The 14,868-nt window shown below is 41.8% G+C and overlaps 1 protein-coding gene across 1 annotated transcript in view; it reads left to right on the forward strand.

Annotated features, from left to right (window-relative positions):
• Positions 1-9,267, forward strand: part of cilp2 (cartilage intermediate layer protein 2) — a 28,969-nt gene extending 19,702 nt beyond the window's left edge. Inside the window, exons 7-9 of the mRNA XM_056276870.1 lie at positions 2,444-2,552; positions 4,204-4,361; positions 6,848-9,267. Coding sequence (XP_056132845.1) covers positions 2,444-2,552; positions 4,204-4,361; positions 6,848-9,267 — 2,687 coding nt within the window. The remainder of the gene's footprint in view (positions 1-2,443; positions 2,553-4,203; positions 4,362-6,847) is intronic.
• The last annotated feature ends 5,601 nt before the right edge of the window (positions 9,268-14,868 follow it).

Here is a 14,868-nt window from a genome sequence, read left to right on the forward strand (position 1 = left end):
CAGTAGCGCTAACACAGACGTAGTGACAATTTTGTTGGGCACGAGGTGGATTTTCTCTTACCTGGGCACATTTTCTAATTTCCGGGCTCACCATGACATCACTTGCACCGAAATGGGCGTGGGGCTCAATCAAAATCAGGTGGCACAGTGCTAGTTTGGTGTCAAATAAAACCAAATATTACGCCTGCGTCCCTGACTGGTCAGACCACGTCGTAGCACAGACACAGGGCATTGTGTGGTAGTTTCCAGGCTTTGGGCGAATGTGCACTAAGCAAAGACATCCAAAATCACACACGTCACTTTTGAGTACATTATGTTGCCTATTTCGTGAATAATTTTACTAATGACTGCTGTCCAAAATCTTTTACTCACGAAACAAAATATCCACACATGTATCATTGTCTTCCAACATAAAACAATCAACGTGACTGGCTGTAACTGAAGACAGCTCCACCACTCATCCTGGTTACCAACCCTGTTCCTGGAGAGCTACCATCCTGTCGGTTTTCACTCCAACCATAATTTGACACATCTGATTCAGTTTATCAAGGTCTTGGTAAGTAGGTAATTAGTAGAATCAGATGTGTGAAATTGAGGTTGGAGTGAAAACCGGCAGGATGATAGCTCTCCAGGAGCAGAGCTGGTAACCATATCCAACCCTTTTACAACTTTGCCTCTGTTGCGTCTGATTACTGCCAACACAGCATGTCCTGAAATTAGTAAAAAAAAAGTATTGGCCGTACAAGTTCAAATCCAAATTTCACTTTATTATCATATACATACAAAAAGTAGCATGTATCTTCAAATGTAATGAAATGCATATGCCCTGGCTCTCTTAGCCCTTAAAACTATATGTAAGGAAATAATAAATAAAAACAATAAATAAGAAATCCCACAAAATAATAAATCACTGAAGTTATAAGGAGCTTACTGTTGATTATTCTGACCTCCTTGGGGTAAAAACTGTCTGTGAGGCGGTTGGTCGGAGCTCTGATGCTCTGTAAGCATTGTCCTGAGGGGAGGAGTGAGAACAGACCATGTGCTGGGTGGCTGCTGTCCTCCATGATACTTAGGGCCTTCCTTCTACTGTGAATGAAGCTGTGGCAGTGCTGCTCCTATGATTTTTGAAGCTCTTCTTACTATCCTTCTCAGCTGTTTGTGGTCCTGTTCAGTCAAGATGCCAAACCACACCGGCATACTTCCAGTAAGGCTCTCTGTGGTGGTCTGATAGAAACTAACCAGGATTTTTGTGGACAATTTGAAAATTTTAAGACATCTTAGAAAGTATAGTCTCTGTTTTGTCTTCTTAATGATACAACTGGTGTTAAGCGACCAGGAGAGGGAGTCTGAGATCTGAATGCCTAAAAATATGAAGTTCTTCACAATTTCAACAGAGACATCATTGATGTAAACTGGTGTCTGAACCACTTTGGACTTCCTAAAATTGACAGTTATCTCCTTTGTTTTCTCAACATTTTAGGGAGAGGTTGTTATAGGTCCCCCACCTCCTTCCTATCGCCACTGTTGTCATTTATCAGTCCTATTACAGTGGTGTCATCTGCAAATGTCACTATGCTGTTATGATGTTTTGCAACACAGTCATGTGTGAACAGACTGTTGAGTAAGGGACTAAGGCAACAAGCCTGAGGTTCTCCTGTGTGGAGAACTATGGTAGATGTGTAGCTGGTAACTGCCCCCACTGTCTGAGATCTGCCTTTCAGAAAGTCATATAACCACTTACAGATGAAACTACATAGACCAAAGTCCCTAAGCTTTAACCCCAATTTAGATGGTACAATGGTATTAAATGCAGAGCTATAGTCAATACACATTCTGAACATAGGTGTTTTTTCCTTCAAGGTGTTTTAACACAGTATGCAGAGCAAATGACACAGCATCTTCCACAGATACAAATTGTAGCGGATCAAGGTTGGCAGGCTGACTTGTGCCGTGAACTACCATCGGCACCTTTGACTGTGCTATGACCCTGAAACTAGAGCCCTAAGTCTAATCCAAATGCTCATTAATAAGGTCCAATAGAGCCAGTAAGAATTCTGCCCATTCATCCTGTAGTCCTTGACTGTGGCAAAAAAACCCAAAAAACCTAAAAGGACAAAACAACACAATGTCAAAATGCAAGTTTAGTGGAAGGCCTGGGTAAGTCTTACACATGCACTCACATATATATATATATATATATATATATATATATATATATATATATATATATATATATATATATAGACAGAAACAAAGTAAACTCATGGGTTTCACCTGTGCAGTGTATCAAAGTATAACCATTGTACCAATAATTTTTCATAAGCATAGAGACCAGTTTATAGTGCAAGGCTTTATTGAGTTTTACTGTGTCGGAAGATGTCATGATACTGTTCACCACAGCCAGACAGAGGCCTAGAGATTTGCTTCTTTCTGCTTCCCACAGAAAAGCCATACATCGTGAAGCACCCAGAGGACAAAGTGCGTTACGAGGGAGGACGTGCGCTGTTGTGCTGCAAAGCAACAGGATTGCCCATGCCCGACAAATATTACTGGTGAGATTAACAACTTATTAAGACTGCTTCTGACACTTAAAATGGCAGCTAAGTTAAAGCTGAAATCTGCGACTTTTCTCCGCTCATAAATCTTTATTGTATCCATCTGGACCTTGAGGTCAGTTTACATAATGCTAACTGGCATCTTTAAGACAGGTGGAGACACTCTCCAGTCTCTGTATACTGCTGTTTACATTTTTGGACCGGGTAGGACAAATACTGGTGCAGTGGCAAATATGTACAACTCCAGCAGGAAAAAACATCATAAAACGTGACGCCGACATGGGGATATTCTATTGGACAGACAATCAATATTACTGTAGAGTAGTGTTCCCATCAAGTTTGATGTAGTTTGTAATCCATAAGACTACTTGCAATAGTTTTTGTCTGAGGATCACCTTTTTTACAAGGATGGAAACTGTTTATAGCTGAGCTGACAGTAGACAAGGAACAATGGCTGCAACACCTTGTTTGTAGTCCAAGGAAATCAGTTGCAGTAGGTCCATTTCTCTCACATCAAACTACATGGAACATTTTATTTCAGTCTTCCTCATGGCCCTGAGGAAGACTGTGAGCTGAAACATATAGGCGCTAAGCCCATTTATTAAAGGCTTTTTAATTTTTGCAAAGCAGTGTGTCTTGGTATTTCTTGGTTATGACTCATTGATCACAAAGCAAACTACAAGTCCAAGCTCTCTCTTTTCTTTTTAATTTGGTCTCATGATATGTCTTTGGATCCAAAGAGCACCTGTTTTTTGATACCTGCATTCGTGAAGTAGCGCTCTTCAGCCGATCTACTGGCGTTTGCTCTCTACATGGGAACACTGTTCTTCTGTAATACAAGTTGTCTGTCCTAAGAAATGGCACATCATTGTCATGTTTGAAATGGATAAAATAACGACTTATTGATAAAGAAAAGTTGTGATTTGCAGCTTTAAATTAATGGCGTTTGAAGCTGTGTTGACTTGTGTTGTGGTGTGTGTGTGTGTGTGTGTGTGTGTGTGTGTGTGTTTAGGTGTATGTGTGTGGTGTATGTGTATTTATTCCTTTTTTTCTTTCATGCTTTGCTGGCTTATTACATGAGGTGTTTTTACAGAGAACTTAAAACTCTGCTTTTCCATCTCTCTATTGTCTATCTTTTTATCGTACTATCACTGTTTTCTCTGTTTATTTATTTATTTGTTAGTTAGTTAGTTTGTTTCTTTGGCGGTATGGTGACACAGTGGTTAACGCTGTCGCCTCACAGAAAGAAGGCCCTGGGTTTGAACCCCAGGGTTGTCCAACCTTGGGGGTCATCCCAGGTCATCCTCTGTGTGGAGTTTGCATGTTCTCCCCGTGTCTGTGGTGGGTTTTCTGCGGTAACTCCGCTTTCCCCCACCATCAAAAAAAAAGAAAAAGAAAGAAAAACATGCATGTAAGGGTTAATACTCCTGTCTGTGTCCCTAACTGAAGCATGGCAAGACAAACTGAAGTTGGTCCCTGGGTGTAGCACAGCGGCTGCCCACTGCTCCTAGCTATACAGCTAGGATGGGTTAAATGCAGAGCAGAATTACCCTACGGGGATCAATAAAGTATCAAAAAAGATCAAAATATTCCTGTCACTATCCCTCTCTTCCTGTTCCTCTCTTTGACTGTTTCTGTTTCCATCCAGGTACCACAATGGGACACTGCTGGACAGAAAGGTGTATAAGTATGAAGAGGACCTTGTGCTAAAAGACCTGAAGCCTGAGCAGTCAGGACAGTACCACTGCAAATCCAGCAGCCCCGCTGGCAGCATCAAGTCCTCTCCAGCCTCTCTTACTGTTCTTGGTATGTAAAAGGGTTCATTCTGCCAAAAGTTATCTATTCATCCCGTGAAGAAAACCCAAATAAATGAAGTAAGCTATTCAACATTTTGACATTACCTTATCAATGTTTTCTTTGCAGTTAGTCATGGAGATCAATTTAAAAGAGAATTTGAATTTGGTAAAAAAAAAAAAGAGAAAAAAAGAAGCAAATAAAAACTAAAACATTCAAACGCTTGTGCAGAAATTGCTTTCATGTGGTCAAATTTTGTGGGAGCTTTAGGATCAAAAAGACATGAAAACTCCCGTCTACTGTATGATAAATTGCTATGGTATGAATCATAATCCCCAACAAAGGTAAATAATACAAGTATCCAACAGAACACTGCATATGGGGGAAGTGACGCTGTATGGGGTTGGGGAGTGAGGGGGGGCAGGGCCCTTCAAAATGTATTAGAACCTAAGATTAATAACTTTGTATTCATCAATGTGATATCTATTCATGGGGTCCAAAATCCCTTGTGGCGCCCCTGCACTGAGGTAATGCATGTGAAAAATGAGGTCCTGATGGATGTTGTCAGAATTCATTTTACAGTAGTATATTCAAAGAAATTCCTACGCAGGTTAAACTTCAAGTGACACCACTAAGGAAAAGCACAGAGACACGATATGGACATGCACTCCCCATAGAGACTGAATACAGCCATTCATCAGAAAGCACTGAGCTCTAACTGTGATCCACAGGAACCAGCACTGAGTCCTGACACGATACTTGGTTTTATAGTATAACCATTGTGGCAGGACTTTAGAATCGCTGATGTGTGTGTGTGTGTGTACATGCAGCAGTTTGTCTCACTACGCTTTCATGTTTCTCCGCTGGCTAGCTTTCATTTTAGCTAGCTAGCTAGCTTGTCGACAGTATGCCCGGTGAGTGCAGCTTCAAAAATTAGTGGCTTCAAATGGACAAGTGCATAATATGGCCTGCAAAAGTTGTTGTGGCTCATATACAGTATTTGAAATATAGACTGATTTTCGCATCATATTAAAACACACCTTTACAGTGGCAGCTGTAAAAAAAAAAAAAAGCTTCTCTGTGTCCTGGGAATTAAGTTAAAAGTTGTGGAGAAGTAATGGAAAAGTCACTGAAAACATTGGTGAAAAAGTGTATGAAATTGTTGAGTGTACATAACTTCTACTATAGTTTAGTATATAAATGGCTGAAGCAAATCATACACAATCATAAATTATCATAAAATATCAGGGCTCCCAGAGTCCTGCATATGGAACAGTAAAATGTTATTATGTTTATATTGGTTGAAACTGCTCCTCCCTGAACACGTATTCTGTACTATGAAAGACAGCGCTAGACATTGTAAAACCTCAGACCCAACTTCTCCAGAACTCTGTCATTTTGAAGTGAAATCTAAGATTGTCAATACATTCAGTCCCCCCCCCCCGTAAAGGCCAGAAAAGTATGCATTCTCACATTTGTGCAGAAAAGATACATATTATGCACATCCCCTTAAGTGCTTGTTAGCCAAGACACAAAGTAACCGAAAGGGTCATTAAAGGAGTGTGCTCAAGTGTTCAACCCCAGACTTGTTGAAGAGAATTCCCGCATGTTCCATCAGCCATTTTAGGATACGATCTACAGGAGTGAGGAGAAAAACAACACCTGGGGCTTGGATCAGGACCGCAGACCTGCTTCACTTCTTGTGCCCAGTTGTGGCATTTTTTCCCCCTAGTGTTATATTACCTTCAGTTATACCATTTAATCAAGATTTCCTGTGAAAGCTCATTAAATATATTTTCATTCACATGAGCTGAGACAAACGTCTTAACTCTCAAGGAAATTTCGTGTTCTGGGTAAAGCCACCAGCACTACCATCATGATATTTCACTCAAATTAGACGGTTTCATCTGTCTGCAATAGTCAACTTATTTCAGAGGTGGGGAGTTGAACAACAGTACGGGACCATAAACCAGACCATGATATCATTCATATTAATCCTTTTGCTAATTTCAGGGTGAACAGAATTCTTTTCTTTACAATTCCCATCTGGATATTTGGTAAATACATGTTCTTTTCAACTTCAAGTCCTTCCCCATCATAAATGGATCATGAATCCCCATCATGAATTGCTTCATAGCCCAACTTGGCCAGCCCATCATGATGACATTTTGTGTGTGTGTGTGTGTGTGTGTGTGTGTGTGTGTGCGTGTGCGCGGAAGTGTGGGGGTTTGTGGGTATGTGCGTGTCTATGTACATGTGTGAAAGTGAGAAAAAGGGAAACAGAGAAAGGCACATTTAGTTTAATACTCAGTTTACAAGTTGCAATTTATTCCTAACGCTTGTAATCTTATAAGCAGATGGTGAAACTTGTACTAGCCAAGAGGCAGGAGATAATGTTTTTATTCTACAGAGTATTAAGTGAACCTTCATCTACACATTATAAACATGATTCTGTGTCAACATCAACACTAATGCATAATGTATTGTGTATTCCACAGCTACGGGAGCACCGGCATGCAATTCCACCCCTGAGAATCATCTCATCAGACTCCCGATGGATTGTGTTCAACCTGGGACTGCCTCCATGTTCTACAACGCTGGCCGCTGCCCTCACAGCAAATGTGCTGGCTCCTTGGACTATGATATGCGCTGCAGGGATGGTGGTGGTTTCTGCTGTGGGGTCCAAAGTATGGAGAGTCGAATCATTGACTGTGGGCGCTACAAGTTGCCCGTCCGGGCTGTGACTGAGTGCAGCTGTCAAAAGTGTGTGGAGCCTACTGTGCTGGTTCGTGGAAGAGTGGTCACAGCAGACAATAATGAGCCTCTGCGATTCGGGCACATCTACATTGGTAAAGAAAGAGTGGGCACCACTGGATACCAAGGTGGTTTCACATTACACGTCAGGCCAGACACTGAGAGATTTGTGGTGAACTTTGTTGATCCCACAGAGAAGTTCATTGATACTCCTAAAGTATTTATATTTGATAAGAGGGGTGGCTCTATCTACCACGATGTGAAGGTAATGAGAAAGCAGGTACCAATTGATATCGATGCAGGAGAAACCAACACCATTGAGCTGGGAGACATTCAGGGGGAGGACCCCATAGGCCAGTTAGTTATTCCCCCCAATTCTTTCCACAAAGAAAATGGAGAGGTTTATGAAGGAACTGTGAAAGCCAGCGTCACATTCATTGACCCAAGAAATATCACTACAGCTGCTGCAGCCCCTGGTGATCTCAATTTTGTGGATGATGAAGGTGATATGCTTCCATTGAGGACCTATGGCATGTTTTCTGTTGACTTCAGGGATGAGACCAACCAGGAGGTCCTTGGCGCAGAAGCAGTTCAAGTCCTTCTTGACACACAGCATGTCAAGATGCAAGAGCACATCCCCAAAATGAAACTCTGGTCCTTGAATCCAGATACAGGGGTATGGGAGGAGGAGAGTGACTTTAGCTACACTCAGAGAACTACCGGTGGCCATGGGAGGAGCAAACGAGAGGAGCGCACATTCCTCATTGGCAACATGGAGATCAGAGAACGAAGGCTGTTCAACCTGGATGTACCTGAAAATCGTCGTTGCTATGTCAAAGTCCGAGCCTACATGAGTGACAAATTCCTTCCTACTGAGCAGTTGGAGGGTGTTGTAATCAGCTTGATCAACTTAGAGCCCAAGCCTGGCTACTCGTCAAATCCCAGGGCATGGGGCCGCTTTGACAGTGTCATAACCGGACATAATGGGGCCTGTTTACCAGCTTTCTGTGATGCCCAGAGGCCTGATGCTTACACAGCCTATGTCACGGCAATGATAGGTGGGGAGGAATTGGAGGCAGCTCCTTCTTCCCCAAAGATGAATCCAAACATCATTGGGGTGTCTCAACCATATTTGGATAAAATAGATTACCAGCGCTCAGACCATGAGGATCCAGCCCTGAAGAAAACGGCATTCAGCATTAACTTGGCAAAGCCTAACCCAAATAATTTTGAGGAAACCAATGGACCGATATATCCATATCGGAACTTAATAGCCTGTGAAAATGCCCCTGTTGATGCGAATCATTTCAGATTCTTCAGAGTGGAAAAGGACAAATATGAATACAATGTTGTTCCTTTCCAGGAGACTGATTTGACAACCTGGACAGGAGACTACCTCTCCTGGTGGCCTAATCCTCAGGAGTTCAGGGCCTGCTTCATCAAGGTCAAGATCCATGGACAGAAGGAAGTGATGGTCAGGTCAAAGAACATGGGAGGAACACACCGTGAGACCAAAGGCAAGCTTTATGGCATTAGAGATATACGTAGCACTCGGGACATGAGAGAGAGTAATACCTCAGCAGCCTGTGTAGAGTTTAAATGTAGCGGCATGTTGTTTGATCAAGCTGAGGTGGACAGATCCTTGATATCAGTCCTCCCACAGGGCAACTGTCGTAGGATCAACACCAACAGCCTGCTGCAAGAATACCTCATTAAACACCCACCGGTCACTCAAAACAATGAGTCACATGCATTCACTATGTTGGCTCCTTTTGATCCTCTTGGACACAACTATGGCATTTACACAGTCACAGATCAAAACCCCAGGGTGGCAAAGGAGATTGCTATTGGGCGCTGCTTTGATGGCACCTCAGACGGCTTTTCCAGGGAGATGAAGTCAGACTCTGGGGTGGCCCTGACCTTCAACTGCCCAGAAAGGAAAGTTAACAGGGAAAGCCTCTTCCAACGACTGCAGACGAACCCAGGCCAGACGTTGTCTCAAATGGCCAGGGATATGAGGGAGCTTGAAGGTCTGCAGGTGCAGCGAGCATCCACCCAGGTGGTAGGCTATCCTTCAGAGCAGCGAAGCAGGACCCAGAGTCGCAGGATTACTAGCTCAACAACCAGAAGGAGAGTATCAGTGAGAATGCAACAAAGCCAATAGATCTTTTGAGAGGTAGGTTAATAAAAGAAAACATCTTCGTGTCTTTGTGCTTGTCTTTATCTGGCATGTCTCATTGTGTGTTGCAATATAAATTGCCATATAAATTACATTTTTTTGCATTTCTAGGTCTTGGGTTGAAATTGGTGGGATATCATCAAGTGAAGAAAGTAAAAGTCAATCTGGGTCAGCCTCTTCATGGTGGATGTGAACTCTCTCCTAACTATGAAAGTTGCAAAACTGAGACAGCAATTCTGCAAAAACCACCAAGCAAAATGGAACTGAAGACATTCATTAGTCTTAGACTTACTTGAAGGGTTTGGCAACCAATAATAATATTCAGCAGTTCCTTCTAGAAGACATGCGTCACTAACTCATATTAATCCATTTAAGAATATTTATTCAGTTGGCTTTAATTAGACTTTCCAAACTGGAAAATACTGAATTGATTTTTGAGAATGTAACTTTTGTAGTTTTGATTTGTGGAATTCCATGTTAACTACGGTGACTTGTATTAATGCTTGAGTCAAAACCAAATGCAACTGTAAAAGCCACCTTGGGCCCTAAACACTTCATAATTGGCCATTGCGTTTCGTTTAACTCATACTTCCCCTTCAGGATCAAAAGAGAAGAAAACATGAGGTCCTTGTGTGCAGCAGACACTGAGCCCTTTTTCTAGAAACTGGGAAACTTTCGGAGGCACATTTAAGAGAGAGAGACATTGGGTGCAGTGGGATGAGGTATGTTAACCATGGAACAGAAGTTGTTTTTAAATGCTTCTTTTCAGCCATTTGTTTTTTCAGATTAGCATGCTACATGGCCAACTGAGATTCAGCCAAACTTTCTCCCACACCTACTTAGAATGTGCAAGACCGAGGCTTTTGCCAAGACAAACATCCCTCAACAAAATGTATCTTGCTAGTAAACTAAACATATCTTGTGGTAGGCGCATGACACAATTTATGGCCGTCCTCTGCACATTCCACATTTGCTCTTCCTCAAACAAGCCTTCCCCTGAACATGCTACTCCAATGCCTAATATCTGTACTTTCCATGGCCAAAAATCACAACTGAGGTGAATCCAGAGGCTACAATGACTTTGTTGGGTTTTTTTTCTTCGTGTGGATGCAGTGTTTGTCAATGTATCTTAATGTGCAATAACTATGTACCACTTTAACTTGACAACCCTTGCAGATCATTGCATGTGACAAGCCAGTTTACAGCAGAAGATGTGCTACTGAAAAAAATGGAACAAGCACATCTTTCAGTAAATGGGTCCGATAGCAGAGTGAATTCCTTTGATTTTTAAGTGATCTTGTACAAGGTTTATTTGAATATGAGTGACTTTTAGCAAATAATTTCAAGACTACAAGTGCATAGTCTTGTTATAAATACAATGCATTTTCATTTTTTGCTGCATGCCTCAGTAGGTTTTTCAATTAACACATTACACGCAGTAATCTTTTAAAATTCAGCAAGCAATCATACTGCCAGCAGTTAAATCCTCAGTGGAGCTCTTACCTCTTAGAATAAAACCATTTGAACAATGACCCTTGAAGTGAAAATTCAGAGTTGACGCCTTGCAAAATTACTGGACGATTTTCCATACGTCACCCTGATGGTGAATAACAGAACAGACTCAGTTAACTTAATTCATACAACATGCGTCGACAAAAAAGTAAAAGGAAATGTCCCTCTTATATGGTTTTAGGTGTTTCTTAATGATTTGTCATTACAGGGGTAGAAATTCAAAGAGAAGAAGAAACGTCTCCCATTGATGATAGGTCCAAATTTGTTTAGGCACGGTCCCTTTGGACTCCTGGAGAAACCCTTCAAGCAGAACTAATCCAAACCCAAATGGCAGGGGCTGTGGTCAGTGGAAGAAGACCAAAGGGCCGGCCAGTGAATATCAGCCTGTAGTTAATTAGCAAATAAATTACAAATACTCCTGAGAAACATAAAAAAACAAAAAACAAAAACAAAACTTGACCCGCTTTCACAAACAAGCCATACAAGTCCATTTCCTGGAGGATGTGGAACATATAATTCAGGCTCAGCAGAAAAGTGATCAAATATAATTACATTCAAAACGCCCTTAGACATTGAGCCTACCATAACGCTAACTTGGATTAAGGTGTTTTCAACTGAATGTGCTCACATTCATTTCCAATTTCCATATTTCTAACAGCATAGCGCATGCTGAAGGCGGCCAAAATTATGTCAAGTTTATTAAATGGAAACCATATACTGAATCTCTATACATATACTGTACTTGCCCCTTAAACACTTCAGATAGTGATCTCAGTCCATTATTTTATGTGTGGGGCACACTCCAGAAAACCACTCAGAAAAGACCAATAGACAGTGACAACCCGGGTACCTAGCCATTATCAGTGACATCGGCAATCACAGTGTAGCTTAACCAACACCCCCCCCCCACCTCCCCCATGGGTAAAGAGTTCAGACATCCAGATGAAACCAAGCATCTTCCCAGCGCAGATGTAGCATTCAAGTTGGGTAGAAGATGAGTTTAATTGGATCCAGGTGTGGAGGAAGATAAATCCCATTAAGATGCAGTGGTGTGTGAGGTCACTTAGGGAGGCCGTACAGCTGTAGAGTAACTAGAGGAAATGTAAGAACAAAGACCTCAAGACGAAAAGGAACCTGATTATCTGATGATGGATCCTGATCATTTGGGGAGGGGGGGAGGCTGTTTGGAAAAGGGGAAAAAAAGAAAGGGAAAATATTGGGGATGTTTGGCCTCACAGTCCATCCCTTCAAGAATCGCGGGCTATAAAAGTGGTTACATGTGGTGAGATGTAGTTTTAAAGACGAGTGCTTTGACAGGAGGGGTGGCGTATTTATCAGGAGCAGCTATTGGGGGAGTTTGAAGGACAAGGTAACGCTAATAGCCCATGTTATGCATTACATAAGACCTCGCATGGGAATGCAACAAAGCTATCCAAACAGCCCCTCCGCCTTCAGAGGAACTTCAGAGAAGATGAAAGAACAATTGTCAATGTTTGGTTAAATGGGTACGGGATAATTGTGCAGTTTCCTTAGTCATTAGAATCAAATTTGACAAGAGTGTTGCTGAGACACTTTTTTCCTATTTCACATTTAGAGGGTCTGTGTGGAGAGGCCAAGAGATTGTTAAGATTCCTTTTAGATTAAAAAAAAAACAAAAAAAAAACAACCTCAAAACCTTAAGAGGTTCTGGTTCCAATGTGTTTCATATGTAATGTGGCGGTGAGAGTTACTGGTATCCAGTCACACATGGAGTTTTGACGAGCATTTCTAGTATTTCTTCAAAATTAAGGCTGCATCAAACGATCAAAGAAGGTGAATCAGTTCATCTGGATGCAACGTTTATTGACATACATTTTATCATTCAACTAAGCGACATCTTCAGTCTAAACTGACTGCGGGTATCCCCGCCCTTATAAACAATACAGCTGTATGATACAGTGATGAAACGTATCTGTCAACAAACGTTGTACCCAGATGAACTTATTCAACCTTCTTTGATTTTCTTACCTGGATTATTGAGCATGCATCCACACATCAAACGATGTTTCTCTGATCTGCAACAATATGGGATACATAATTTTTGCATAACAAATGCATTCCAACTAATTAAGTATATACCCAAAACTGACTGTTACCCACCAACTTTTCAAGTAATAAGAAGTGCACTTTTAAATTCCTGGCAGATATACTGTAATTTATATGGAAAAGGTCAACCTTAACAATGTCTGCGGTATAAGTACCTTGCTTTAATTTTTTCGGAAAAAAGTGGTGGAAGGGTAACAGTTGGAGACCTTATTGTATATCTATAAATGTTTAACATGTGGCAGTCATCGAGCCAAACTAGATAAACACCACCAAAGTATTCCCAGTTGAAATGGAGGAAGTCTGTGGGAGCAGTACTTGATGCAAAATGAAAATGACTGAATTCATGCTTGTAATGTGTTGTTAATCAAAATGTTATATGCCCCTGAGTGCAGCTCTAGAAGTCCGCTCTTCACTGAGTGTTCACAGAAGAAATGAAGGAGTGATTCTGAGCCGGGCCGAGCTCAGTCTTTTGGACCTTTTCAGCTCCTTTGGAAGGTCGACAGTTAGAAATATTTGCGAACCGGTAACAATAAGCCATTTGTGTGTCACATCTTCCGTATATTGAATGGAGGATACTATCATCACTGAACTCCAGGGCATTAATAATGTTCATAACGCCATATCTCACACAGAAAGGTGAATCAGTTAATCTGGACACAGTGTTTATGGAGAGAAATGTTTCATCCATCTAAGTGACCTCTTCAGTCTCAACTGACTGCAGGTATCCCCACCCTTATAAACAATACAGCGGCATGACGACTGAAAACAATGATCGGTTTCATGGTTAGGTTGTCTAGATAAAGTGCTATATTAATGTAATCCATTATTATTATTATTATCATTATTATTATCAGCCTTAGAGATAGGGTGAGGAACTCGGACATCTGGAGGGAGCTCAGAGTCGAGCCGCTGCTCCTTTGCGTCGAAAGGAGCCATTTGAGGTGTCTGATTAGGATGCCTCCTTTGGAGGTTTTCCAGGCACGTCCAACTGGGAGGAGACCCCGGGGGTAGACCCAGAACTCGCTGGAGGGATTACATGTCCAATCTGGCCTGGGAATGCCTTTGGATCCCCCAGGAGGAGCTGGAGGGCATTGCTGGGGAGAGGAGTGCCCTACTTAGGTTGCTGCCACCGCAACCTGACCCCGGTGAAGCGGCTGATGATGAGATGAGATTATTATTATTATTATTATTATATGTAAATTGCTGTTACCATTAATTAGAGTTACAATGGCCATGTGTACTGTTTACAGGATTGGGGAATGGTTGCAATCACAGCATTGTAAGATGGCAACAGATGAACTCTTAGCCCCCCCCCCCTCGGTTCAGGGATGCTCATTCCCTCTTCACATAGATGGTCGTTATGCCACAATTGTTTATAAGGGCAGGGATACCTGTAGTCAGCTGAGACTGGAGGTCACGTAGCTGAGTGATGAAACGTTTCTCTCAATAAATGTTGTGTCCAAAACAACTGATTCAACTTTCTGTGATTTCCTTTCCTGGATTATCGAGCATGCATCAACGTCACGCCATATTCATTTTCAGTTTTATTACCTTATTTGGTTTAAATGTCAAATAGCCAGCAAAACTGCGAGCGGTGCAAATAATGTTGATTGGCATTTCATTTCATCATGTAGGTGATGCAAAAGTTGGATGCATTCAAACGTTGAGGTTTCCAAACAACATGTTCATTGTCCGCAGTGCTGTGAGAAGGATCAGATGCGTCAGTTCACTCCCCTCCTGTCCTGTCTGGCAGGCCTCAGGGAGACCATAACTTAGTCAGGAGGTCATTCTTGGACTTTTCCACCGTTGTCTGGGCAATAAAAAGAGAGCTGTACATGTGCCACTGTGCTTTGCAAAGCCCCCACGGGCTCCATAAATATGCTTTATAAATTAATTCCTGACAGTACTCTGTAAATCCTTATATAACGTTAACTCTTGCATGGCGCCGTCCAGGCTTTTGTTTTCTTTCCTCTGATTTATTTGTGTGAG

Source organism: Lampris incognitus, chromosome 3 (assembly GCF_029633865.1).
Source record: "Lampris incognitus isolate fLamInc1 chromosome 3, fLamInc1.hap2, whole genome shotgun sequence".
Taxonomy (NCBI): domain Eukaryota; kingdom Metazoa; phylum Chordata; class Actinopteri; order Lampriformes; family Lampridae; genus Lampris; species Lampris incognitus.